At 55.3% G+C, this 24,567-nt stretch overlaps 9 protein-coding genes across 9 annotated transcripts; 5 read left to right on the forward strand and 4 right to left on the reverse strand.

Moving 5' to 3' along the window:
• Positions 1–355: 355 nt before the first annotated feature.
• On the reverse strand, positions 356–2,298 carry BU26DRAFT_554175 (uncharacterized protein; the record flags this gene model as incomplete). Its single annotated transcript, XM_033832250.1, has 4 exons — positions 356–625; positions 693–912; positions 1,272–1,583; positions 1,628–2,298. The coding sequence occupies 4 exons, from the start codon at positions 2,296–2,298 to the stop codon at positions 356–358; spliced, it is 1,473 nt and encodes a 490-aa protein (XP_033679141.1).
• Positions 2,299–3,504: 1,206 nt separating this feature from the next.
• BU26DRAFT_464170 (glucosidase 2 subunit beta precursor) lies at positions 3,505–5,635 on the reverse strand. Its single transcript, XM_033825159.1, has 3 exons — positions 5,492–5,635; positions 4,482–5,417; positions 3,505–4,414 (listed from the first exon to the last, which is right to left on the reverse strand). Exons 1-3 carry the CDS (start codon positions 5,595–5,597, stop codon positions 3,762–3,764), a joined length of 1,695 nt encoding a protein of 564 aa, XP_033679142.1. The 5' UTR covers positions 5,598–5,635; the 3' UTR covers positions 3,505–3,761.
• A 61-nt stretch (positions 5,636–5,696) lies between these two features.
• Positions 5,697–6,469, forward strand: BU26DRAFT_94733 (uncharacterized protein). Its single transcript, XM_033836534.1, has one exon. It carries the CDS (start codon positions 5,990–5,992, stop codon positions 6,374–6,376), a length of 387 nt encoding a protein of 128 aa, XP_033679143.1. The 5' UTR covers positions 5,697–5,989; the 3' UTR covers positions 6,377–6,469.
• Positions 6,470–7,118: 649 nt separating this feature from the next.
• Positions 7,119–10,147, forward strand: BU26DRAFT_509083 (uncharacterized protein; the record flags this gene model as incomplete). The annotated part of the gene is made up of 2 exons (XM_033827125.1): positions 7,119–7,311; positions 7,359–10,147. 2 exons carry the CDS (start codon positions 7,119–7,121, stop codon positions 10,145–10,147), a joined length of 2,982 nt encoding a protein of 993 aa, XP_033679144.1.
• A 548-nt stretch (positions 10,148–10,695) lies between these two features.
• On the forward strand, positions 10,696–12,706 carry BU26DRAFT_522845 (uncharacterized protein). The gene is made up of 2 exons (XM_033829884.1): positions 10,696–10,859; positions 11,033–12,706. Exons 1-2 carry the CDS (start codon positions 10,790–10,792, stop codon positions 12,337–12,339), a joined length of 1,377 nt encoding a protein of 458 aa, XP_033679145.1. The 5' UTR covers positions 10,696–10,789; the 3' UTR covers positions 12,340–12,706.
• Positions 12,697–15,689, reverse strand: BU26DRAFT_522846 (fungal trichothecene efflux pump). The gene is made up of 5 exons (XM_033829885.1): positions 15,124–15,689; positions 14,955–15,013; positions 14,498–14,835; positions 13,729–14,433; positions 12,697–13,660 (listed from the first exon to the last, which is right to left on the reverse strand). Exons 1-5 carry the CDS (start codon positions 15,301–15,303, stop codon positions 13,170–13,172), a joined length of 1,773 nt encoding a protein of 590 aa, XP_033679146.1. The 5' UTR covers positions 15,304–15,689; the 3' UTR covers positions 12,697–13,169.
• A 1,315-nt stretch (positions 15,690–17,004) lies between these two features.
• Positions 17,005–18,958, reverse strand: BU26DRAFT_554180 (uncharacterized protein; the record flags this gene model as incomplete). The annotated part of the gene is made up of 6 exons (XM_033832251.1): positions 17,005–17,265; positions 17,320–17,882; positions 17,932–18,081; positions 18,131–18,224; positions 18,279–18,389; positions 18,439–18,958. 6 exons carry the CDS (start codon positions 18,956–18,958, stop codon positions 17,156–17,158), a joined length of 1,548 nt encoding a protein of 515 aa, XP_033679147.1. The 3' UTR covers positions 17,005–17,155.
• A 1,797-nt stretch (positions 18,959–20,755) lies between these two features.
• BU26DRAFT_522847 (uncharacterized protein) lies at positions 20,756–22,505 on the forward strand. Its single transcript, XM_033829886.1, has one exon. The coding sequence runs from the start codon at positions 20,794–20,796 to the stop codon at positions 22,345–22,347; it is 1,554 nt and encodes a 517-aa protein (XP_033679148.1). The 5' UTR covers positions 20,756–20,793; the 3' UTR covers positions 22,348–22,505.
• Positions 22,506–23,247: 742 nt separating this feature from the next.
• On the forward strand, positions 23,248–24,149 carry BU26DRAFT_533658 (uncharacterized protein; the record flags this gene model as incomplete). The annotated part of the gene is made up of 3 exons (XM_033831169.1): positions 23,248–23,518; positions 23,568–23,675; positions 23,725–24,149. 3 exons carry the CDS (start codon positions 23,248–23,250, stop codon positions 24,147–24,149), a joined length of 804 nt encoding a protein of 267 aa, XP_033679149.1.
• Between the last annotated feature and the right edge of the window lie 418 nt (positions 24,150–24,567).

Raw genomic sequence — 24,567 nt, forward strand, 5'->3', positions numbered from 1 at the left:
ACGGGGTCTGAGACGTATGGCGCGGAACGTCTGGATGTCGGCGGCCCAGGAGCACCCGGATCGTTTCTCGAGGAGACTCGGCTGGCGGGAAAAGGCAGACTCTGTAAACGAGCCGATTATTGCGTGTCAAGGAGCGTAAGTAGCTGGCAATGGAAGGGTCGGGGAGCGGTGGGACGCCTGCGCGCGCTGCGGGTGCGGTGGTGAAGAGGAATGATCGTGCGTCTCCCGACCGGAGGGGAATGAGTGAAAGTTGGGCTCGAAGGAGTGGAACAGCGTGGGAGAAGAGCTGGGGGAGTGACAGGCCAGGAGCAGGGCTTCGATGGGCGTTTGAGTGCAGCGACCGGGGGGCCATTCACTAGGCCCAATTTCCACTGGGCTCATCTCCGACCACAGCACTGCACTGCTGCAGGGCCACCCAGTCATAAGAGGTGCGCCGGCGGCGGCAGACGGCTGCCACGCTGCCACGCTGCCACAGCGCCTGCGCCGCCGCGGGCCCTTTGCATTTGGCCTCTGGTGCGGCGGGCAGCAGCCCAGCGCGCGCCGTCGCGGGAGGTGCGACAAGAGGCCGCCGCCGGTGCGAAGCAGAGAGAAGCATCCCCAAACGGGCGCTAGCGAGCAGCGGGACCTGCAGCAGTGCGCGCCCAAATTTCGCAGCGGCGCGTGCACGCTTTCCGGGGAGATATCACACGCACGACGCATTCGCGACTCAGACGTAGCAGTGCGGAATACTTGTCTCCATAGGACAGGCTCAGCACCCAGTTGCAGTTGCAGCTCGAATGCATCGTGAAGCAGAATTCGAGCGTCGAGCCAATAGACGTGCGGAGCTGCGGGTGCCTGGGTGGGCGGCGCCGGAAGGAAGCTTTCCAGGCGATCTCTGAAGCTTGCTCCCTACAGCGCTGCACGACGACATGCCTGCGCTCGAATTAGATCTGTGTCGCCATCAGCGTGGCCGCCTGAGGTCTTAAGAAGCACAATGCCACAGTAGTGCTGCCCTCAGACAATCTACATGATGTGGTCTCTTCTGGATCATGGAGAGAAAGGGGCGCAAATACTGTACCTGACGCTAGGCCGGGAAGGCACGGCTACGCGAGCGAATCATCCGCGAACCGTAGTCATGGGCCCCTTCCCCCTGGCCTAACCGCCTCACATCTCGCCACGGCTCCTCTCCCGTGCCACTCACTTCCGCCTTTGTCGTCGCCGTCTCTGTCGCCGTGCGCGCAACTGCGACGCCAACTCCTGATCGTTATCGGCTGGAGGCCTCGACGATATACCTTTCGCACTTGCACTCGCTCCCCGGGACCCTCCAGGGCTCTTCGCCGACGCTCGCATCTCTCTTTACGCGGTACGCAGCCTGCAGCGTGACGCCCGGTAAGCGCCTCCGTGTCATCAAAAATATCGCCGTGGCTTTTGCTTGGTGCGAGCCGGTCCTGGTCGCTGCAGCTGCATCCACCACGCGGCATCTCGAGTCACCCTGCAGTCCGTTCAGCCTGAGTATCTTCACCAACCTCATTCGCATCGCCCTTGCCGTTTCGGGGCCGGACCGTGGGCGGCCTCGGTCAGCCTGCATTGCTGATGCGCGCGAGCTGCAGCAAACAGCAGAAGCCGAACGTTTTTCATGTATGCTCACGGCTTTTGCGAACTGCCGCCTGCGGGCCGTGTTTTGTTCGTTTGATTCCGTCCTTCTTCGTTTGTTCGTATTCTGCAACAGCCCCGGCGTTCAGTCCGTCGGACAGCCACAGACGGCTTGCCGAAGACCGCAAACGCTGCAAATGCGCCCACTTCATCATCGAAATTGAAATTTGCTGACCAATTCAGCAGAGGTGGAATTGCCTTCCCGCAGCCGCGGCAGACCAAATGATGAAGATCGGCCCCCGGAACCCCCAAATTGCTCCCGGATCCGCACCCACCTTTTACAGCCTTGCGCCATCGCCTGCACCCAATGGCTGGCTCGGTGCCCCAGACACGCGGCGTGGTCGCGAAAGGTGCGCGTGACGGTCTGTGGATAAACAAACCACGCGATTGCGCTGATGCAACCCGGTCTGTTCTCACTGCATGGGCAGCCCGCAGCTTCAAGAAGCGAATTCCGACTTGGAAGTCTGGGTGTGCATCTGAGATTCCGCAAGAGCCCGGTGATGCTCCTACACTGTCATTTCCATCAAGCCCAACGTCATCACCATTCGACATTACCGGGTCCTGGAGAGACAGTACTGCGTAGGGTGAAGCAGAGCCTGGGAAGGTTCCACGTGCGGAGAATGCCCCTCGCCAGCTGCCATCCGGCGATACGAAGTCGCGAAGCATGATCGCTGCAAGCTCATATGTAGCTTCACTCCGCTAATTTTCTGCCGTGAGGGGTTGTTACGAACCCCATCACGACATCAAGGATTGCCGAAGGAATGCCGCTCAAGATCCCGGAAATCATCAGCTCTCCGCTCCACCGTTACACGGCCTGAGCGGCGTCCGATCTATACGAACATAAGGCACAGAATGGCCCCTTTGACCGGTCAGTCGTCCGAGGTCACGCCTACGTAACGCTACGAACTACTCCGCCTGCAGGGAGAACCATTTGTTAGGCTCCACTTTCCATCATGCTAAACTCTCATAGAGTGGGGCATAGGGCGGCAGGCATTTAGCGTACGTTGAAGGCAAATCTCCCAACAACTTACATCGTGCGACAGGCGTCATTCCTGAGTCCCTACTAATCCGTAGGAAATGTGGGGTAATCGTCTTCCCGGATCAATCAAACTGAACTATTTCTCAGATCGAGAGATCACAAATCAACCAGTTCTGGGCGACCTTGCTCTTTGTCTACAAGACCCACTCTAAGAAGAGTTGGACGTTGCTGGAATCAAACTGAACTATTTCTCAGATCGAGAGATGAATGTCCCAAAATCTGTATTCAACAGCCGAAGTATCAGGGAGGACGCGTTCGGATCTTCACGGAAGCACTTCACCGCGTCCCTTAGATGGAGATACCGAGAACAAACAAAGCCCTCTCGTCGAACTACCAACGCCGACCGCCGAGAGAACCATACAAATCACTGCCCTAAAAAGCCTTCCCTCGAGCCATCCTCCAGGTGTCCCTGGGAACAGTCTCTTGTTGTCTTTCTATGACCTTTTTCCGTTCATGCCTGCGAAGAATGGCTCCGTATTACAAATTGAAGTCACAATCATTCTTCACCTTCACTCACTTCTCCGTATCTTTTGCTCCATGCTCATAATATCATACAGCTCATCAAATTCGCGCCTCAAGTGCAGCAGATAGTATCATCCCGACCTGCATTCTACTGTCCTCCGCGCACTGACGCATTACATCTCCAGTTCCATGGCGGGAAGTGCAGCACCGGGGTTGCTGATATTCATAGCACTCTTGCTCCGTAATACGTTGGTCCTTTTCTTCACACCCACTTCTGCTGCAGTCCTTTAGAGCGAAGCTTAAGCATGAGGATTTGGGCTCTAGGCTAGACATGAGGCGGTGATGCCGTGAACGCGTTGTACGTCTTTGACGGGGGAAGCTGAGCTCGGAGCGACGAGTATCTTTACAGACATCCACCACTTGTAAATAATTCTCCCAGAAAATGGCCATATCCTTTCCTCACGACACAAGGTAAGCCAGCTGCCTTACAAACGCTCGCTAAATTGGAATGAATATCTATTTCTACTTTTTACATCTTCGCTCTTTCAAAAAGGCGACGCCATACTCCCCTTCTTCCCGCTTGGAACATCATCCCATACCCAATGTATCCAACCTGCAAACCCTTTCTCTACAGCTCGTTGTGCACCGGCGGCGCCGCGTGCTCCCCCTCTTTAATCCCACACACGGCCGGCGTGCCCATCTCCATGCGATACACGCACTTCTCCTCCTCCACAATCTTCCAAATCTCGTCCTTCTCCGCGCACGCCAGGATAACCTGGGTGCTGCGACTCGGCCCATTCCAGCAATGCTGGCCGTTCTCGTACTTGAGCACGTAGCGCTCCCCGGAGCCCAGCCCCTTGCCGTCCACCGGCAGATCGTCGTCCACGCTGATCTTCTCGATGCGCACGAAGTTGCCCATGCCCGTGTTCCCGCCGCCCTTCTTCGGCTTCTGCGTCGTGCGCTCGAGGATGCAGTGCTCGTATGTGTACTCGCCGCTGTCTTTTTCGACGCATTGGCCCTTCAGCGCGCGGAACACGCCGTCGGGCCCGTAGTCTTTGGACAGGTCGTCTTGGTGCTTGGTCAGTTCGGACCGGTCGTTGTTGAGCTCCTGCGTGGCGGTGCTGAGCTGCGAGCGCGCGTCCGTGACGGCTTTGCTTTCGGGCGTGTCGGTGTGCGGGTCTGCGAGGATGCCGTTTTCGATCAGGAGGACGCGCAGGTCGCGCAGTTTGGCGTCGAGCCAGGTGCGCAGGGGGGTGGGGAGGTAGGCTTCGAATTGGTAGACTGGCAGGGGGTTGTTAGCGGATGTGTGGAGGGGTTCAATTTGAAGCGTTGATGAGGCAAGACTTACGGACGTCAACGTCGGACTCTTCTTCGCCTTCGAACTCTTCCCAGTTGATAGCACTCTCGGAATCGGGCTTGAGCAGCTCGTCAAGATCGCGGTCGCGAGCATCGTCCGGGGCGGGTCTCTCTTGCGCAGCGTAATCCTCCCAAGCCTTGACGGCCCGCTTGACACCCTCGTCGTTGAAGTTGGGATTATACTCCTCCTTGAAGCGCCTGAGTATGCCTTCCAGCTCTTCAATCCGTGATCTCGCCGTATCCCTCTCGCCCCTGACCCTACTCATATTTTCCGTCAACTCCTGAATCCGCTCCTTTGCCAGCCCACTCAACACGCCCAACTTCCCGCCCTTCCCCGCAGCCCTAACCACCTTGCCCTTCTCCGCCCTTTCAATCTCGGCCAAGTTCTTCTCCAATGCTGCGACCTTCATCTCCTGCCCCTGCATCTGTGTCTGCAACGTCGAGATCCGATCCTCGACCTCCTTCCTCAATCTCTCCGCCTCAGTGACCAGCTCTTTCCGCCGCCTGTTCGCAGCACTAAGACTCTTCTGCCGCGCTTCATCCTGCTTCTTCCACTCCTTGCCGATCTTCGCACAGCGGTCCTCGCACTTCACGCCGCCCACGCCCTCCCATTCCTCGCTGCCGTCACAGCACAGCTCGTAATCGCACACGCCATCGTTCACGTTCGTAAACGGCACGTAGCTCGGTATGTGGCCCTTGTTCTTGCAGTAGAAGCCGGGCAGGGCTAGTGTCTCGTTGAACTGGCCGATCTTCACCCGCGAGGGCTGTGGCGGCGAGAGCGGCGAGATGTAGGAGCAGGCCGAGGTGCCTGGCTCGTCGGAGCCGTCGGGGCAGTCGCAGTAGTCGTCGTTGAGGCGGGCGATGTCCAGCTTGATGGAGGGGTTCGAGATGCAGGTGAATGACGCCGCGTCTTTGTAGAATTTCGCAACTGGCGCTGTGTCAGCTCTCGGGCTTCCAATTGCGGTGTTGTGGTGAGCTTCAGGGAAGCTTGAGGTGACTTACACTCTGGGCCTACGCCCCGCGGCCGAGGCGGATCCGATGCCGCGTTTGCGGAGGCGAACAGAAGAGGTAGGAGGAGGGCAATTGGAGAGAGGCGCTGCGTCCCCATGGTTGAGGTTGGGTTGTGGAATTGGAGCTCCTGCTGAGCTGCGACTCGACGTGCCACATTTCATGCTCGGGGGTGTCGGCCAATCAGACGGATGTCGGGGCTTGGCGTCGTACCGTCTATTCCCACTTCAATCCAACCTCTTCGCTCACCACCTTACCACCACTATCAACCGCATATAGCCACTGCTCTACTCGTTACTACTGAAGGACACCAGATGAGCGACGGATCGCAATCCAGTGCTCATGAGAACCGCTGCCGTCGATAATCGAGTGTCTTCAAGAAAGGGAAGCCTTGCCTCATGGGCGATCCAAAGGGCTTCACACAATGCCAGATTCGTGTCTACGGACCGCTCTGCTCCTCTCGATGGGCGATTCTAGCTAACAGTCGGTAACATGTGCTCAAGTCCAACCCTTTTCGCGTCATGGAGAGGTCCACCTACCTTCCGCTGCAACATCGACACCAATTTGCCGCTTTCGCAATCTACGGAGTGCCTTCACTGGGGGCTTTGCACAACCAAACTGAAGACATGCAACTTCTTTTCTTCCTCTTATGTTTTTTTTTGTTTTCTTTCCATTACGATGAACCAGGGCCGAGTTCACACCAAAACCCATGGCGAACGGCACGACCATGAGTGGCATGAGAGACTTCTTTATAATCTTCTTCATCTTTTGATCTCACATTTCTACGCACTTTACAGCCGTCAAATACGACGGAAGGGGCCCTCCGTGCCTAGGTCTGAGTCGGTGGGGGCCCGCTTGTCAGGTTCATCACCCGACTAATATTGCTGCCTGGTATTGCCTTTATTACATCACGTTCTCATACACTCACATGATTTCAGACGCGCAAAACACCGAGCAATTTGGCAAGATACCTACCGGGTTCGCACATGGGTGACAAGCTGTCGTCAGGGAAATCTTGGTGCGCACAAGCTTCATGTGGTATCCGCCACTCTTCCCGGGATCGACATGCCGAATTTCCAGCAGAAATTCCAACGGCGAGCAGCGCAAAGTCAATCACTGCCGAGTGATCTCTCGAGTCACCCTTGCCCACCGCTTGCATACCCACCTTTCAATGCCATTTCTATTTTTGTCTTCCTATCCACTATTCCGGAAAGACCGCACTACAAACGCAGGAGTACGGAAGCTCGACGGCATCGACCGTATCACGCGGCCAATCAAGCCGCCTACAGCATCATTTTGTCCCCATGGGCAAGAATTGCGTGGCGACGGATGCGTGGGATATGAGCCCGCATATGGAACCCGGTAACGAGTGCGCTGGAAGCAAACGCTCAATTTTTGCCTCCGCTATGCATAATTTCGGTTTCCGCCGTCGACATGAGGTCCCCACGTATTGTCATAGTCCCCACGTCTCGTGCAGTCCGTTTGCACCAGGCAGAGGGACATGGCAGGCGTAATGAGTTTTGTTGGCCAGCCTGGCGCCTCTCGTTGCCTTCGCGTTCACAACATTTGTCCATTCAACAACTCTTTCGTGGCTTTCAATCTTCACATACTCTCCTGAGACATGGCGCTCGAGATAGAAGACGAGGTCGATTGGAGTGATGGCTCCCTCGAGCCTTCATTTCCGACTTCGGTTGATCCCACACCTGAAACTACCCCTCCAGCGTCTGCAGTCCGGCAAGTACCACAGAAGTCCGCCATCTTCGAGCCTGAGGAACATGAGGAACATGATCTACCATTTGGAGTACCTCTACCGAGTATGTGTCACGGTCGTGTCTTTGAAAAAGACGCTTACCTCGGTCAGATTTGGCGGGAGCCCATTTCCAGAGATTTCAGAACAAGAACGGCATCTCTAGGGCGCAGCGGTCCAGGATCGGAGTCCACTTCAATCGCCGTGAACCGACCAAAGATGACTATTCCAACTTCGTCCTGTATCAAGCAAATCAGAAGACATACGAGGTCATGTTCGTGAAAACCTTCGTTGCTCATGCGCTGCATCCCGATCAGCTGGAGCAGTGTCTGAGCGACAGCAATGATGGCTGCAATAAGCTCAAGAACTATCTGCAGTCGGTGTCGAACAACGTGAACCAGATCGTGTCCAAAATCATATGGAACGCTCACTCGCGCACTGTCAATTTGCTCGCCAATGACGAGAAAGAGGGCGCTCATTTCTGGGACATTCGACGGTTCGACCATAGTATGTTCCGTGATTTCTACCCGGAGAACACGTATCCAGCGGCCCAGAGGATGTACGAATCCTGGCATCGAGCTTTCGGTACACCCCCGATGGTCCGCTACACAACAAAGGACTATCCTATCGGCAAGCATTGTTCACCACTAGAGGAGATCGATGAGGTCGCCGAACTACTCTTTAATCACAAGGCTTTCGGCGCGACTTTACCCACTGGCCAGGTTGTCAAGCCGCCTTCATCGAAGAAGCAAAAGAGTCGCAATCTGCCTGGAGCAGCTTCTCGTGCCGAACGGAATGCCGCGCCGCGTGATTGGCTTGGCGACATCGTGCGTCCCAGTATCGCAGATGGTACGGGGACCAAGATTTGGCAAGATTCGGCAAGAAAATCGATCGAGGCAGATGAGCTAGATTCAATTATCGGGCATGATGAAGAGGATGTGTTTGCTCAGGATGCCGGAATCGACCTCGACGAATCTGGTATATTTGATCCCTTGGTGCTGTTGCATTCTGATATTAACAATCACCCTGTAGATAATCTCTTCGCGCAACTCGTTACTGCGGCGGCGTCACCGTCCACCCTTCACCCAGGAGCCGACAGGAACCTCGAACCCGAAGAAAATACCCAGCTAGAGACGCATCTAAGCGCAGAAGACGAGGTACGTATCGACCGAACCTCAAATGCGCGTGGATGGAGGATCAAGCTTATCGAAGATCATAAGCGGCGACTAGCCGAGAGGTGGCCTCGCTCACAGACACAGTCCCAGATCCCGCCTTTGACGATTCTGGACGTGAAGACTGCCGTTGAAAATGCCGTAGCCCGAGGCATTTTGATGGCCGCATCTGCTGGCGTCCAGGAGCAGATTGACACCGCTGCGAACACTCAGCGAAATAAACAAGTTCAGATTGCTTCCAGACAGAAGGAGCCAGCAACCAGAGCTCCAGAGAACGTAAAGAAGCGTTCACAGAAAGTCTTCGCCAGGGGTCACCAGCAGAAAAAGAGAGCCATCCGGCCCGGCCCATCAGACGGCGCTCCAAAGAAGAAACAAAAGAGGACACGGGGCGCGACCAGTACCGGGGAGTCCTCGAACAAGACTCCGCCGAAGAAGTCCAGCAAGCTCAGCGCTCCGGGTTATGATTGCGCACCTCAACCGACTCACCCAAGCGGCTCGAAGACCCTGGAGCACCATCAGCTCTTACCGCCCGAGGCATACTTTGAGCAGACCTACGAAGGAGAGAAGCCAGTCTGGCGCTGTGGCATCAAGCACGCTATGGGCTACTACTACAATGCCGGAGATAGGAAGAACTGTCCTGGCTGTTTCACCTCCGTCAACGAGAATCCCCGCCTCAAGTGGATGGACTTCTATATGCCTTCTTATTCCCATTTCCATCAGCCTGCACCGGACGTGACCTGGAAGCCGAGCAAGCCTGTGGGCAGGGTCAGACGCTCTAAACATCTGTCTCACAACAGCATCGCCAAGGAGGCATACTGGGAAGCGTTCAATGCTGGCGCTACTGAGGATGAGGCACGCCAGAAGGGCGTTGAGGCTGTAGAGGAGCACCTGCGACCCAAGCCCCCACGCGAACCAACGCCCGAGCCAACACCTGAACCCAGCCCGGAGCCAATTGATCTGGGTCCTCATCCCAGTGGCTCGGCGACAATGGAGCACGGTCAGGATATCCCAGACTGTGCTTACTTCGAGAAGCAGGAGAGGCATGAGGAGTTTGCCTGGCGCTGTGAGGTCAATCACGCCCTTGGACGATACTACCTCGCTGGCGACAAGCGAACTTGCCCAGGCTGTGGATCGAACCACTCAGGCGTGGCTAAGCACACCGAAATGGACTTCTATATGCCTCCCGGGGTGGTTGTGCGACAGGAAGCACCAGGTCTCGTGGAGTGGCACCCTCGCAAGCCTTACAAGTCCAATCGTGAGAACAAGCCCAGTCGCAAGGTTGTACTTTCGCATAATCAGATATGCTCGAAGAAGTACTGGGACGCTATCGACGCTGGGAAAGAGCATAATGAGGCGCTGGAGTTCGCCGTCAAGGAAACGGATGCTTATGTCGACGCCAAGAACGAAGCGATTCAGAACAAGCAAGCGAAGTCCGTGGAGAGCGACAAGTCGCCGGAGTCTCAAGAAGCGACCCAACCGGAAGATGGCTCCTCGAGCGACAGCGAGACTGAGCAGACCGATACGGCCGGCAACGATAGATTGCGGCGCAATTCGGACGGAGGCGTTATCATCTCGCTCGTACCAAGGAAGCGTAGGAGCGAGGAGCTCAGCGAAGACGAGAACGATGAAGTCGAAGAGTATCAGGCCAAACGGGATTCGGAAACCCCAGTTCCAGATGTTATCTACATATCTTCTGAAGATGAATCCTCTTCGGCTTCGGACAGTGAGTAGGGGACAACGGGAACATGCGGTTCGACGGGCGGTGGGCTTTGGTATTGTTCACGACTTGCATGCTTGAACGGCTTCACTGCTATTTTATGTTTCTTCTTGGTTTTCGGGCCTACAAGGATCATCCGGGGGTTCCGGAGATTGGATTGGTTTTTACATGGTTTGGCCCGTGCGGCGATGGTTTTGGTGGTGGTTGCGAGCGTACCCACCCACTCCACTCTTTTCCCATTATCCTTTTTTCACTTGATCGGTCATTCAAACCATTAATATGGCATATAGGACAGACAAAATGATATCATCACTTTCAGCAGTCTCCTCTGTCTCGGTACCGTCACTATCCCACTCCCCTGCTCGTGCATTTCAACAAACGCATGCATCGTGGCTGAGCTCGTCGTTAGGATTTACCCCCTACCAAAACGGGAAGTAGACGAGGACTGTTTTCTCCACCGCCAACCTCCGATTGGGCAACACGCGAAAGGAGCGGACTCAATCTATCCCCTCCTATCGTTCCTGATATCCGGGACGGTCGACAAACTTGCTTAGGCCCGCGACGCGTCCGCTTCTCCACCGCAGGCCGCACCTCGCCTGCCTTCCTCTCGATGCCTCAGTTTGATGGCATGGCCTCTCGTTTTCCATGACAAAAGCATGAAGCTTTGTATCGCGTCTTTCGTTTGGTTTGTGCTTCGTTTGGTGGTATTGGTCGAGGGCGCTGCTGGTATGTCCTGAATTTCGGTGCTCTCATTGTCGCTTTCGTCGATTGTCCTGCGCTTCGACTCGTCTTGCATTACTGTCGCTGCTCAGTCGATCTCAGGCTGGAGGAGAAATCAGATCGCTCCTGCTGAATTGCTCAAGCTAGATCGAAGAGCACTCCATTGACTTGACCATTAGATTGCTCGCCGGCGTCCGGATCCCTCACCATAAAAACCGCACAAGATGTGTCCGACCTTACCACATGCACTTCCTTCACCGGCAACATTGTTGTCGCCGCCGACGGACCCCAGGACATCCAACTCGACGGCGTCACGTCCGTCTCTGGCAACATCGACATCGAAAACGTCGCAAAGCTCCGCTCTTTAACTTCCACTTCTCTGGAAGCCGTATCTAGCTTCACGCTAAACAGTCTCCCCGCGCTATCCACACTCACTTTTCCCGCCTTGAAGAACTTTTCGTCCTTGAAGTGGTATAATCTCCCGTCCCTGGAGCAATGCAAAATCGCTACCGGCGCCATCGACGGCGAAATCCAAGAAATCAGCATCTTTAATACATCCCTAAAGAGTCTTGACTGGCTCACCTGGCCCATCGGCGCAGCACTAAACATCACATCCAACTCAAACCTACAATCGTTCGGCATCCCGTACAGTTCCATCAATGCGAACAGCGCTTACACACTCACTTCGAACCCCTCGCTCGCTAGTGTCGACGTCTCCTCCCTCACCGGCATCTATGGCGGCCTCGAAATCTCCGGGAATGCTGTGAAGACGTTGGACTTTTCGAAGCTGCAGACGATTGGCGGGTTTGTGCAGTTGAGCGGTGATTACACGAATGTGAGCATGCCGGTGCTGAGCGGGATCAACGGCGCATTGAGTGTGGAATCCACCGAAGACATCACTGCACTGTGTAGCAATCTCGCGCAGAAAAGACTGGCGGGCCACTACGACTGCACGCCAAATGCGCAGAAGAGCGCCTCCAACCCTACAGCCACAACGAGTTCTGGAGCCCCGACAGCTACGGCCACGACGCCACCTACTCCCAATGAAAATAGCTCAAAGAGCAGCATAAGCAACGCTGTAAAAATCGCCATCGGCATCGCCACACTAATCATCACGCTCCTCTTCCTCACCGCAGCATTCTTCTTCTTCCGCCGCCGCTCGCGTGCCAAAGTCCGCGAGATCGAACCCTCCTCGCACCGCTCCTCCAGCGCAGACCCGTTCGCCAAGTCCAAATCCGCCGAAGCCAACGCCTTCGAGCTCGAAGAATCGGACTACTCCAGCAACCCGACTTCGCCGAAAGAGCTGGAGGCGCCTGGCATACGGCTGGAACTGGCGAATGGGAGGACGCGGCAGGAGATGCCGGCTGGCGTGATGCCGCACGAGCTGGAGGCGTGGCATGGGCGGTGCGAGATGCATAGTCCTGCGATGAGTACCGGGAGCGTGAATAGTATTACGCCGCTGGTGAGGCATGAGTTGCCTGCTTGAAGAGGGGCAGGGGTGAAGACACGATTGGGTGATGAGAAATACTGCCAAGAGCGTGATAATGTATGGGGAGCCGATGCACACTGCATGCGCGAGCCATCAGCATTCCGGTTCGACGACAGGCCTCCAATGACTTGTGCGGTGCGTGAGGAAAACATCCGAAGGCCATACCCGACGAAACGTACGATGTGCCCTCCGAAACGAGCTTAGCTCACCCGGTCGAACTAACCGACCCAATAGGACGCCGTCACCCTCCACCAACCTCGCATCGAGACACGTCGCTCGGCACACCTCCCCTCTATCGCGGTAGCTCGGCTCGCTTACTCGCTTGCAACCACACGGAGGAATTGTGGCGGGGGTGTCGAATACGGTGTACTTGTACTGTACCTGCGTGAACGCGGTGATCTTATCCCTTCCGAAGGGCCCGGTACCAAGGTCCCGCCGGTATCTTAGCACCATGTGGTAGAACATGCGCTACGGAGCGATCTCTCGGTTGCTGGGAACGGGTTCTAGGCCTGGAAATGTTTTTGGGAGTACGGCTGGGAAAAGGGGTCGGCAGAACGTTTTATGCTAGAGGAAGGAGGTACTGCGGAAGGAAAGGGATGAAGAGCACTCGTCGTGGAATGGCACGAGGACGTCAAGAACTTCAAAACTTCAAATTAGAGGCTTCCTCCGCCCGCGTGGAACAACGTCTTTGGTTCCCATAACACACACCGCGCTACACAAATCGTACATGTCCAAAGTTGCTCATAATATCATGTGGTATCAAGTCCCTTCTTCTCCTCTCCAAACGGCATTTCAGTTTGTAGCATTTCCCATTACCAATGCCCCCTTTACACAGCCTCCGCCTTCTCAATCCCCTCGCCCCCATCCTTCATCTGCAGCCTCTTCGCCACATTCATACTCAAATACTTCTCGAAATTCGGGCTCAGACAGCTAAACACAATAAGCAGCACGCCAAACGGAATAGTCGCATAGAACACAATCTTAAAGCTGTCGATATACGCGTGCTGTGTCGCCGCGCCCGTCGCGGCAATGACGTCGGGCGTGATGCCCGGCACGGCGGAGAAGTTGCCCGCGGTGATGCCGGCGAAGAGCGCGGGCAGCGAGGAGGCCGGTAGGCCGGCGCCGGTCGCGGCGGGGGCCACGTATTGCGGCAGGTAGGTGGCGACTTTGTTGGTGAGGATGGAGACGTAGACGGTTTGCGCGACGGCGCCGCCGATGGCGCGGATGCTGCCCAGCACGCCCGTGGCGAGCCCGATGTCTTGCGCTTCCCAGAGGAGCGTGACGCCGGGGAAGCTGATGTTGTCGACCCAGCCGATGACTGTATCGCGTGTTAGTTGATAGAGAAAGAGAGAGAGGGAAGGGGGTGGAAGGCAGAACACAACGTACCGAATGTAGCGAGGACGCCGAGTGTGATGAACTGCGCGTATCCATCTGCACGCAGACTCGCCTCTGCAGCGAGGAACGCGGTGCCCATGCACGACAGGATGATGAGCTGCAACCTGATCTTGGGCAGATACGAGAGCGCGAAACCGCCGAATACCTGGCCGAGCAGGATGCCGCCGCCGACGACCGACGACGCCCAGCCGATCTTCTTCGAGTCGGTCGTGTACACGGTGCCGAGGATGGTGGGCCAGAGCACCGTCAGGGCGTAGTAGACCATAGCGCCAACAGTAGCAACCATAACGATGGCGACATAATGTAGATTCTTGAACAGTCGCGGCGGCATGATCGCCTGGCCCTTGAAGACGAACTGCTCGTACAGCGCGAAGGCAACGAGCGTCACGAAGCCGAGCACAATGGTGCAGAGCACGGCGGCGGATTTCCAGGGATACGTGGTGCCGCCCCAACTCAAACCGATCAGGAAGATGACGGTGCCGGCGATGAAGAGGAAGATGCCGACGAAGTCGAGCTCCTTGAACTGCTGCCACTTGGTCTTGCCGGAGACGTGCAGCTGGTCGTAGGTCGGCGGGTGGTAGAGAAACTGGTAGAGGATGAGGGTGATACCCGAGAGGATGATGCCGAGGTAGTAGGACCAGCGCCAGCCGGCGGCGGTGTTGGTGATGAATGTCCGGGCGATGATGGGTCCGAATACTAGATTCCCTATATCAACGCACGTTCTTTCATGAATGAATGAAACACGCGATCACGGACTTACCAGCAAAAGGCAGCGATGACAGAAACACTAGAGTGACGATTGGTCCTCTGTGCTTGTTTGGCACCAGCTCGCCCAGCACAATACCGAAAGACAGCTGGCCCGCAGCCGCAATCCCGTTCATCAGGTTCGCTCCGACCAGCGTATCGATGTTCTGCGCAGTGCCGCCAACGATGCATCCCGCAAGGCCTAGGACGCTCGTGCCCATAACCATCCATTTACGGCCGAAGATATCGGAAAGACGCCCCACGAGGAGGAATCCGATTGCGCTGCCGATTGTCCAGATGGTAGCTACCCAGTTCAGGTCTTTTGAGGGTCCAATATCTGCGTTGATGAGGGTGCTGGGCAGGAGTTAGCAAAAGGAAGGTTGATGATAGTGGTTCAGTGAGGGGGGGAAGAAATAGTGACGGCTTCTGTCGGGCAATATGGCATGAAAGTTGAGTAGGAATTTGGAACATACAGAGTGTTGGCTGGAAGGACCCATCCGAGATAGGCGCAGATACTGCCGCAGCAGACAGCCTAGTGGTGTGATTAGCGAAGTTCTATGGTGCTTCTCCACGCTAATGGATTGCCTGCAAGCGTGCGTGGTGTGATGCGGCGTGCTGAAACCTCGACTCAGGGAAACGTACTATTACAGTCCCTATAAACTGCACACTCCAGAAGTAGCCTTTGGGCATTTCATCCAGCTCGCCTCCGATAGCGTGCGTGTCGACGAGATCGACATGGCCGTCAGCGTGGACCTTCTTGACGACATGGATATCCTCGACGTGGTCCGTAGAGACGTTATGTTTCTCGTCTGATTCGGCCATGGCTGTAGTTTCTCGTCGCCGGTACAATGAATTGAAGGGAAGAGAAGTCAGAGAACAGGACGTGTGGCGTGTCGGACGAAATCGGCCCTATTACGGGGAACGCTCCACCGAAGTAATCCAGGCGACCCGTGGCCGTTGATGTTGACTGGCTGTCGCACGCAGACGAACCGTGGGACGTTGTCCAAAGAAAGTGCGAGTACAACCTTGACTGGCGTGTATGCTGCGTACCAGGTCCATGGGAAGAGGCGAGCAGATATAAAAAAAATCCCGGGCTACGCGGAAGACGTCTACCGGGAGCGCGATTCGAGTCAACGGCTCTAGGTCAAGCAGGGCGTTCCAGATTGAGCGTCCAGGGCCCATGCCCTCGCATCCTTCGCCGAGGCGTGGAGAAACTGGGGTTGAGCCGATGCGGGGGCCGCCGGGACTAGCAGGGTTCTAGGCACAGCACGAACTTTTAGTGGCTGAGGCCGCGTCGCCGAGCATCCGCGATGGATGGAGGCGCACCACGAGGATTGTTCCGCGACTTTTTACGTGCATTCTGCAGGATGGGGAACGTGGGTAGTCGTGGTGGTCGTCTGTGGTCGGGATGTGCCTGATGAGCACGACCGAGTGCAGAATGCGTCGACCTGTCAAGTGCAGTTGTACCGGCAGGACGGTTCAACATCGCACCAGCAGTTTGTAATCTCGTTCTGGACACTGGAAGAGATTCTGCGGCCACTGCCACATAAGGCTCGAAGATGGAACCACCACTACGGTTGAGGTCGGAAGGCTCAAGCTTCGCCAACATCGAAAAGTGCAAGGCCGCACGAGCCGAAAATAGAAAGCCATGTACATACCGTACCGATCTCTCAAGGCCGGGTTCTCATGCCTAGATTTGCAATTAGTATGTGGCCAAGCAGAGCAGAAAGCAGTCCCGGAAACTAGGATGATCATCGATTCCACTCCTTTTGCTCCACGAATCCGGGAATACGGTCAGCGGTTGGAACGCAACAGCTCCGGGAGTCTGGAACAAGTTTCTAAAGCAGACCGCGCTACTTTAGTCTCCGCTCCGGCCACGCAATACAGTAACAAGGTGCCTTCGACGAGGTTCAGACCATCCATGGGGGTGTCTGCTGGCAGCGTTGCTTAGGCTTAACGCATGCAAAGTCTGAGCCGCATACGCTGTGGGTTGCGATCATTGCGTCATCCTTCAGATATCAAATTTTGGGAGATGTCGCGAGAAGATGGCGATGTCGACATGGGAAGGCTAGGGAACAGATTTGCGAGCTTAGACAATGTGAGCTCCGACTTGGGGAAACCCCACACCGCAAGTTTCAGAGGAGCTGAAGCTGACATCGCGCAGATTATCGCATTGGCTGGACAGAGGCCCGGGGACGAATGATCATAATGCTCGGCCAACTTGGTGGAGGCCGGCGATTCGAGAGATTAACCGTTTGATCATGCACTTCGACAGGAAAGAGCGCGTCTGCTGAGGGGCAATCAACCTCCAAATCCGGGGTTAGCGAGTGGGTGTCTGGGGAAATATTGTTAAGATCGAAAAAGAGGGAGGTTGGCGAAGTTTCATGATTCAAGAGAAGCTTGGATAGCCCGGATCCTGACACGTAACACCGGATAGTGCACGAGCACGGGCCGTTGCGAATAGAAGCCACCGCGAAAAGCGGTGCTGATGATACGAAAGTGTGAACAATTAGCCTTCTGCTCAGCGAGTCTGCGGATAACATTAGCCTAAGAGAACGCGCGGAATCACGCACGGCGCCAACAACCATAGTGACTTTTGCTGTCGGTAATACTCTTCGAATCCGAGATTTTGGAATGACGGAATCGATCCGTGACATCGAAGAGGCCCGAATAATTACAATGGGTCAGCGCCCTTCGGCAGCCTGACCTTGAAGACGAGAACTTGCGTGTCCAAGTTGTAGCCCGAAGAATCGGCATATTGGTTCTTCCCAAAGTTGATATACCCTACAGCAGCCAGGTTAGTATCTCCATGCCAATCCGCATACGAACAATACTCACCATTCTGGGTAATGAAGTCATTGTCCGAAACAGAGATCAGATAGTACTCATCGCCAGCGCCCTTTTTCTCGAACTTCTTATCCACGGGCGCCAACGCAAGACTCTCCCATTTCTCGTTAAGCAAGCTCGCGTCTTGCGCTCCCCCATTGTGGGCGCCGAAGCGGCCAAGCTGGTCATTGTTGTTGTAGGACAACCAAGGGCAATACGTGGCTGGAGTGATGTCGGAGTTGAGCTCGCCCTTTGAGCTCGCAATAGCTCCGCTAAAGGCATCATACTTCTTGCCTTTGATATTGGTGGCCTTGGAGATGTCGATCACGTCGGCATTGCGGTAAATCGACTCGGAGCTATCCTGGCCATGGCCGGCACCAGAGTCGCGAGCAAGTACAAGGAACTGCTTATCGGAGATGTAGTGAATCTCAGACTGGCCTGCGACTTTGTCGGTCGAAAGAAGTGGCAGCTGGACAGCGTACTCTGCATCGTATATGGCGCTCTTGCCCTTTATCCGGTACTTGAGAAGGCGGGTGTTCCGACGGGTGGATGACTTCTTTCCACCCTCTTGAATGCTGCTTTGGTGTGAGTAAATGCATCTCTTTCCCATCAGGCTTGACTTACGCGGCACTCTGCAGCATGGCATATAGATATTTCCCGTCTGGGCTGGCAGTGAGAGCCTCAAGGCCCTGGTTGTTCGACCGTCCCGTTTCAGGGTCTTCGGGTTCGATCTCGAAGTCCTCGTTGTAGATGGGCGGTGATGCAGCATTGAAGCTGTACGAAGATTAGCTGATCCTATCGCTCGAAATATGTCATGGCTTACCTCTCGCTGCCGTTTCTAATGGGAATCAGAGCATCTGGAGGACGAATGGCATTCACCATTTTGCCACGCTTGTCGAACTGGTACATATATGGTCCTGAATGGAGTGAGTTCCCTGCGTTATACCCGCTCTGCGCCAGATGCCACTTACCGTACTCGTCGCTAATCCAGAACGAGCCATCATCTCCAAGCACAAGGCCCTCAGTGTCGAGCGGAATTCGCTTGCCGCCCGGACCGTCACCACCAAAGCCGTCCCCGGTATCTTGTAAGTGTTAGCCACGTCCACAAGCATTGCCTTGAGCGGAGCTTACAGGTCGCTACCGGAAGATCGGGGAAACCTCTGAAAGAGAGGTGCCCCGTCGGGTCAGCATCAAGACCGGTAGCCGGTGTTCCATCAGGGCCAGTTAGGAGGATGGTGTTGAGGTACACGATCTGAAAGTTGGGCGATGCGGGCTTCTCAACCGTTGCGGTTACAATGTCGAGCGAAATGGCGAACTTGTGGATCCGGGACTGCGTATTCTGCGTGCCTTCGGTGTTCCATCCCCGATCTGGGAGACCGTAAAGGATGCCCGTGTAAGCTTCCTTGTTCCCACTCTTCTTCTTCCAAAACTTCTTATCCAGGGCAATTGCGCTGCCAATGCCGCCGATTGTGTCTCCGAACTTGTCACGGGCATCGCTGGCCAACAGACCCCACCCGGAAAGCTCTTCATAAATGTATGTCTTACCATTACAACTCGTTGCATTGGCTGGAGCCGTACCCCGCGCGACGGGGTTTGCGGCGATGCGGCCGAGCTGGAGAAGCAGAAGACAGGCAGACACAGAAAAGATCATGTTCGCGTTGAAGAATGCTCGTGTGCGGACCACGAAGAGAAGGTTCAATGCCCTGTATAAATATCCTGCACTCCAATAGCGTGAGTCCCGAGCGCCAGGAACCTTTGGCACGCCAATCTGCAATATCGACCGGCGTTTACGATGAACGTGCAGGTACACGTGCAGGAATATCTGGCCGGGGATGCAGTGCTGAAGGACTTCAGGATCCTCAATGCGTCTTCCAATGACAGTAAGGCAGAAGGTGGCTTGCGAAGGGCACGAAAGCGCGCATGTCGAATGCTGGCAGCATCATGCTTCGGCAGATGGCTCCTGCAAGGCACAGAGACTTTTGTATGGGGGTTCCCAAGTGACGTGCGCTGGCGGAGATTGAGAGAGCACGAGATTGAGCGCGCCCTCATGAGTCGCTGAGGGGAAAATTAGGCGTATCCGCATTGGGCAGGTGCTTTTTATAGCTCAATCCCGCTCCTCGTCGCGTTCACGCTGATGCCTCTCGTATGCTGTGCGTGTACAGTCCGAGTTCATCAACTCTGTGGGATCTCATGGTGTGCCTGGAAAAGGCCGGGCACAGGTGTCGTGGTGTTTTGAGAGTTTGAACAGAGCTAGGGACGAACCTGGCTTAGCGTATTCACTAGTTCCGATCAGGGTACCCGGCTGTACCTAGATATCCTCAACATCGGTATGGCAACAATCTGGATTAGTTCTACTGGCAGCCGTATCCGCAGCGCCTCCACGGAGGACCAGCGCTGCAAGTACCGCGAGAGATCCTGCTTCATTTGCCCTCAGACATTGGAGCCTTGACGATGTCTCAGTGAGAGCTCCCTTCGGCTCACCCCACGTAAAAGCGCTGGGATACGTCCCGACCATTCCAATGTCCCATGGATGGTTATAGTCGATGGCATGCTTCCATTTCGGCTGTTGTCCGGCCGGTGAATGGTTCTCATGCGTTGGTCGTCCTTCCCCTTCACATGTCCCAGCTATTCCGCCGGAAGTCGCATCTCGCTCATACAAGATGCCCCATTGCTTACCCGGCGCAGTTTGATACGATGGTGGAAGAGAGCTAGGGCAACTGCGTAGTCGTACTCTGCCGATCACACCTTCCCCGTGGGCTGGATGACGCAAACACGCACTTCGGGGCAGTGGCCGCTCTTTCCAAGTTCAACAGTCTAGCCCGCACAACGTATGATGCGAGCTTCCTCACTCCGACTCCCCATGCTCCCCATTCCAGTCCTTAAGTCTCGAGCGCCGCGCTATACATCCTCCTCTGAAGCCATCATTATCCGCAGCTGTGGTGTCCTGATCTTCCTACCGACCCGCTCCCCGATATCCTTCCGTCGTGTCTCTGTTCCGCGATCCGCTGGCATTGCAGTGGAGCAATGTGTACTCGCACCGGCAGCCCTCCACCTCTGCACGACTTGAGATATCTTGGTCGAGATGATGACTCCGATACCGACAACTTCGTCACTCCTTTCGCTGAAGAGACCGACCCGCTCCTCATAGCTGGCACGAGTCATAAGCGTTTGGCTCATGTCAGCCCACAACTCCACTCGCATGAGGCTAGGATCACGCAGCCGTTGAGAAAATCGTCGAGTGATTTGGTGCTCGGCGTCAGAGCGCGCCATCGCGGGTCGACGGCAGACTCAGTGCAGACTGCATTTCGAGTTGGCGATGGAGAGGACAATCTAACGAACGATCGGTCGCCAGCGCAGAAAAGAACGTCACACAAGCCTCTCTGGCCGGCTCAGCTCAGGCGGTCATCGAGCAATTCGGGCCTAGAGCTACGATCTCGGTTCCATGATCCAGCCCTTGACTCGGCGACGCTGCAGCAGCAGCTCATCATGCAAGTCAAGCATACCGGTCGGCGTCCTCTTAAACCTTGGCGAGTTCGGCGCGTGCGGACTGCAAGTGGCCCGTTCCACTGGACGAATCCCCAATCTCCCAGACCTGGTTTTATGTGGTTCGCGGTCCGCTCGAAGTCCGATCCTTCGTCCATACCACAAGTGGCACCAAAGCCGGGGAAACTGGGCAAGAATCTGCCATTGAAGTCTAGCATGAAGAGGAAGGCGAAGAGTGCTACCACCACACCTCCGAGTGAGATTCACACAGATTCCAGCACTCTCACGGATGAGCAAAAACTGCGGCGAGTAAAGACGGTGGACTTCGAAGAAACCACGTCGAAGGGACTCTCTTCTCTACCTCCCCTGAAGCTTTGGTCAAGCGAGCCCACTAGCGATGCAGCAGACGGAGAACAGCGGCCGCGAACTCGAACGCCCAAGGCTTATGTTGAGCCAGTCAAGGCGGCGAAGCGAGCCCCGTCATGTCCTGGCCCGATGGTCAAGAGCAGCTTGGCAGATCCGGCAGTTACAAGGACCGATGTGCATGTGGTCGCCATTGCCCCATCCTGGAGCTTCGACGACACCGCGGATGAAGGAGGTATCGATCCTGCTACTCCAACTATGCAGATTGTGGAATCCAAGAACGGCTGCTATGAAGTCATATGGGATGACGTACCGGAGGAACACGACATCAGGCTCCATCGACGGAGCTCTTCAGCAAGCCAAGCCCTCCATACCTTCGGCTCAACGGCATCGCGAGGTTTGGAGCGAGTCAACACGAAGCTTACTGAGTGGACATGGGGTCGTGAAGGACCAACGCAACCATTCAAGCCTCAGATCGTGGTATTTCCGGACGACGATGACCGTTCTCCTCAGCCCCCTCAACCTGATTGCGCTGTTGACGATAGCGGAGATCTCGTGATAGTCCCGCCGCCAAATAGCGCAATGACAAGTACGAACCCATCTCGTCACACCTCCCGCCCAGTCAGCACGCGCACATCTAGAGAAGGCTCTTATGACGACCCAGTTCAGACGGCCGCGCCCAACATTAATCATCCCCACGATAAAAGATATTCAAAAATCGAACCAATACTACGCACGTCAGCGATTCCAGACCCTGATGCAACAATGAGAACCCTTACGGGAGTCGGTCGGAGAGTCAAAGGGCCACCTGCTGACCGCCGGCTATCAAACATGGATGAGTCCGAGATGAGATTTCGTGGCCATCGGGACTCAGTAACCATTGCTCGAACCCGGATGTTCGATGTTGGCGGCATCTCTCCTGAGCTTTTCATGCACAGAGACTCTGTCGCTATAGCAAAGAAGCGGATGCATGGAAGGAGCCACGCCGTATCTGATGTAAGAGACATTCTCCGCTCGAAAGTCAAGAGGTCTGAGCTGTTGTCGACAATTGAAGATGTGCCTCAGCAGTCACGATCGCCATCGCCAATCCCTGCCAAAGAATACGCAACCAAGGCTCTCAAGAGTAGCGGCTCGGCCTCGACGCTCCATCTACATGCTCCAACAACTCAACGGCACATTCGAATCGCGGATTGAGGTCAGGTGACTGGATGGCTCAAGATTCGGCAAGCAACTACATGCGGCTGGAGCTGGAGGTTGACTGAGAAGACTGCATGCTTATTGGAGTATCGTTAGCCTCCGTTTAGGAGTGGAATATTGTCCGGGAAGCGGACGGACGAACGATTAGATGAGGGTGTTCTGCCAATGCGAGGAGCGAAGTACCTCGGTATACAATACCTTTGAAGACAAAAAGTCAGGCGAGCTTTGCATTGCCAATGAACATCTGTGACCTTGAAGGCTGCTTGATGGAACAGGACATAAAAGTCCACCCGTTCCCACAACGGGTGGACTCTTGAAGTCGGCATGTCGGGATATTTGTCTCCGACTAGTGAACGGATCTCCCCGAGCACAACCATCCTTTCACTCACACCATCACCACCGGCTTTGCTTCGCTACTTTCACTTATCACCATTCTGAAAGCTACCTCGCCTATGCATAAATGATCATGGCGAATCCAATTAATCGCGGCATGGCCGACTTGGAGCGCTACGTCTGCGCTCCGTCCGTAATCAGCCGATGTGTTACGCACCATCATTTTGTAGACACCACGACACTGCATCCGCTGGCGCTGGCAGAGCATGCTAAAATGAGTTGTTTTGAGAAGAATTTACTCTCGTTAGCATGGAGATGTTCGAATTCACGAAGAAAGGCTCCTTGATGCTCGTTCCGCATCATCTAACGCTTGGCGTTACAGAGGATGTTTGATCTCTGGAGGAAACCATAACGCCACTGCTGGCGTCGGATCTCATAAACCCTTCGAGTACCCATTGCGGAGAAACTTATTGTAAAGTATTCTAATCAGCGCTTCGTCATATGCTTAGATTCACGCCATACCGATCGACACACGATATCTCCAAAGCGCACCTCGACGCGAAGATGAAGAACGATCACCGATACGATGCGATACGAAATCTGGATGACCACTCGGAGTCGAGCACCGAAGTGGAGGACTGGGAGGCAGAGGGGCAGATCAAGCCGAGACCACGGAGGAGGAAGACGTTCTGGAGGAAGCTGAAGGCATACCGGTGGATGATCGATACGGCTCTGCTCCTCATCATCTTTGGGCTGGTGGCGGAGAAGAGGTGGCAGTGGCATAGAAGCCATCGATATGAGCTGGCCGGAGACATATCCGGCTTTGCTCCGACGTGTAAGCCAGTCCTTCTGGATCGCCGACTGCCAATGCTGATATCCTCCAGTCTCGCAACAAATCGTCAGCTTCAAGCCAGATCCCGTATTCGCACCGGAGAACGCTTCCGAGTTCTGGAGCAAAGAGACCCAGCACGCATGGCTCAACATAGTCCCAGGTATATGGCTCCCTTTTACTCTCCTCAGACCCTGCTAACATCCCCCAAGAAGGTCTAGGCTACGTCAACGTCAAGAACCCCTCGCGCTACGACAACCTCCCGCACCCGATTCACGACTACCCCAACCAAACCGTCTTCACCACCTCCGTTACGCACCAACTGCACTGCGTCTACACCATCCTCGAAGCCTACAACACCCTCCAGCTCTCCTTCAACCCTTCATTCTCACACCCAATAAAGATGCCGTGGCATATAAACCATTGCTTCGAGTACATACGGCAAGCCATAATGTGCACTGGGGACGTCGCACTGGAAGGCGCAGCGACAACGTTTCCCGGCGATCCAATAACAGGTGAGGACAGAGGCGGGAGCGACGGCTGGGACGCGAAGCACATCTGCAAGGACTATTCGCAGGTATATGAGTACTTGGAGCGGGAGACGATAAACCACTACAAATGGATATCTTCTGATTAGGTAGAGGGGCAGCTGGGTATGCTGATAGGTGGCTTGTGGGGTGCATGGCATTGGATCGGAGTTTTTCCCCAGACCACAGACCTGAGTATATACGCAACGCTTCTTGAAAGCTTACTTCAAAGCATAATCCAACCTTTCTTTCCTTCCTTCTCGCGCGTCTAAACATTCTTTTTCCAATACAGTAACTTGTTCTCTACCATGCATGCACACACTGCACGTCAACAGAAACATTACGCCCGTACCCTCCCAGCGTGGAGCGTTAACCGCAAATAGCAAATCCTAAGCCTTTAGCGGCCGTCCCTCCGCCCAACCACGTCGACCGCTTTTCAACGCCCAAGTTTGACGCCCGTGCACTCCGCCCGGCATCTCCGACTCCTCGTCCGTTCTAGGCGAGAGCACCGCAGCAATCGGAGGCGGC

The sequence above is a fragment of the Trematosphaeria pertusa genome, assembly GCF_010094035.1.
Source record: "Trematosphaeria pertusa strain CBS 122368 unplaced genomic scaffold BU26scaffold_15, whole genome shotgun sequence".
In the NCBI taxonomy this organism is placed as follows: domain Eukaryota; kingdom Fungi; phylum Ascomycota; class Dothideomycetes; order Pleosporales; family Trematosphaeriaceae; genus Trematosphaeria; species Trematosphaeria pertusa.

What these genes read in the sequence shown, in the direction of transcription:
- BU26DRAFT_522845 (XM_033829884.1), top strand. Translation starts at nt 10,790, where the DNA reads ATGAAGCTTTGTATCGCGTCTTTCGTTTGGTTTGTGCTTCGTTTGGTG. An exon ending in ATTGGTCGAGGGCGCTGCTG is followed by an intron (nt 10,860 to 11,032) that starts GTATGTCCTGAA and finishes CTTGACCATTAG; the next exon opens with ATTGCTCGCCGGCGTCCGGA.
- BU26DRAFT_464170 (XM_033825159.1), bottom strand. Translation starts at nt 5,597, where the DNA reads ATGGGGACGCAGCGCCTCTCTCCAATTGCCCTCCTCCTACCTCTTCTG. An exon ending in GCGGGGCGTAGGCCCAGAGT is followed by an intron (nt 5,418 to 5,491) that starts GTAAGTCACCTC and finishes ACACAGCGCCAG; the next exon opens with TTGCGAAATTCTACAAAGAC. An exon ending in AGAGTCCGACGTTGACGTCC is followed by an intron (nt 4,415 to 4,481) that starts GTAAGTCTTGCC and finishes ACCCCCTGCCAG; the next exon opens with TCTACCAATTCGAAGCCTAC.
- BU26DRAFT_522847 (XM_033829886.1), top strand. Translation starts at nt 20,794, where the DNA reads ATGCAAGTCAAGCATACCGGTCGGCGTCCTCTTAAACCTTGGCGAGTT.
- BU26DRAFT_94733 (XM_033836534.1), top strand. Translation starts at nt 5,990, where the DNA reads ATGTGCTCAAGTCCAACCCTTTTCGCGTCATGGAGAGGTCCACCTACC.
- BU26DRAFT_522846 (XM_033829885.1), bottom strand. Translation starts at nt 15,303, where the DNA reads ATGGCCGAATCAGACGAGAAACATAACGTCTCTACGGACCACGTCGAG. An exon ending in AGTTTATAGGGACTGTAATA is followed by an intron (nt 15,014 to 15,123) that starts GTACGTTTCCCT and finishes TCACACCACTAG; the next exon opens with GCTGTCTGCTGCGGCAGTAT. An exon ending in CGGCGTCCTCGCTACATTCG is followed by an intron (nt 13,661 to 13,728) that starts GTACGTTGTGTT and finishes CACGCGATACAG; the next exon opens with TCATCGGCTGGGTCGACAAC.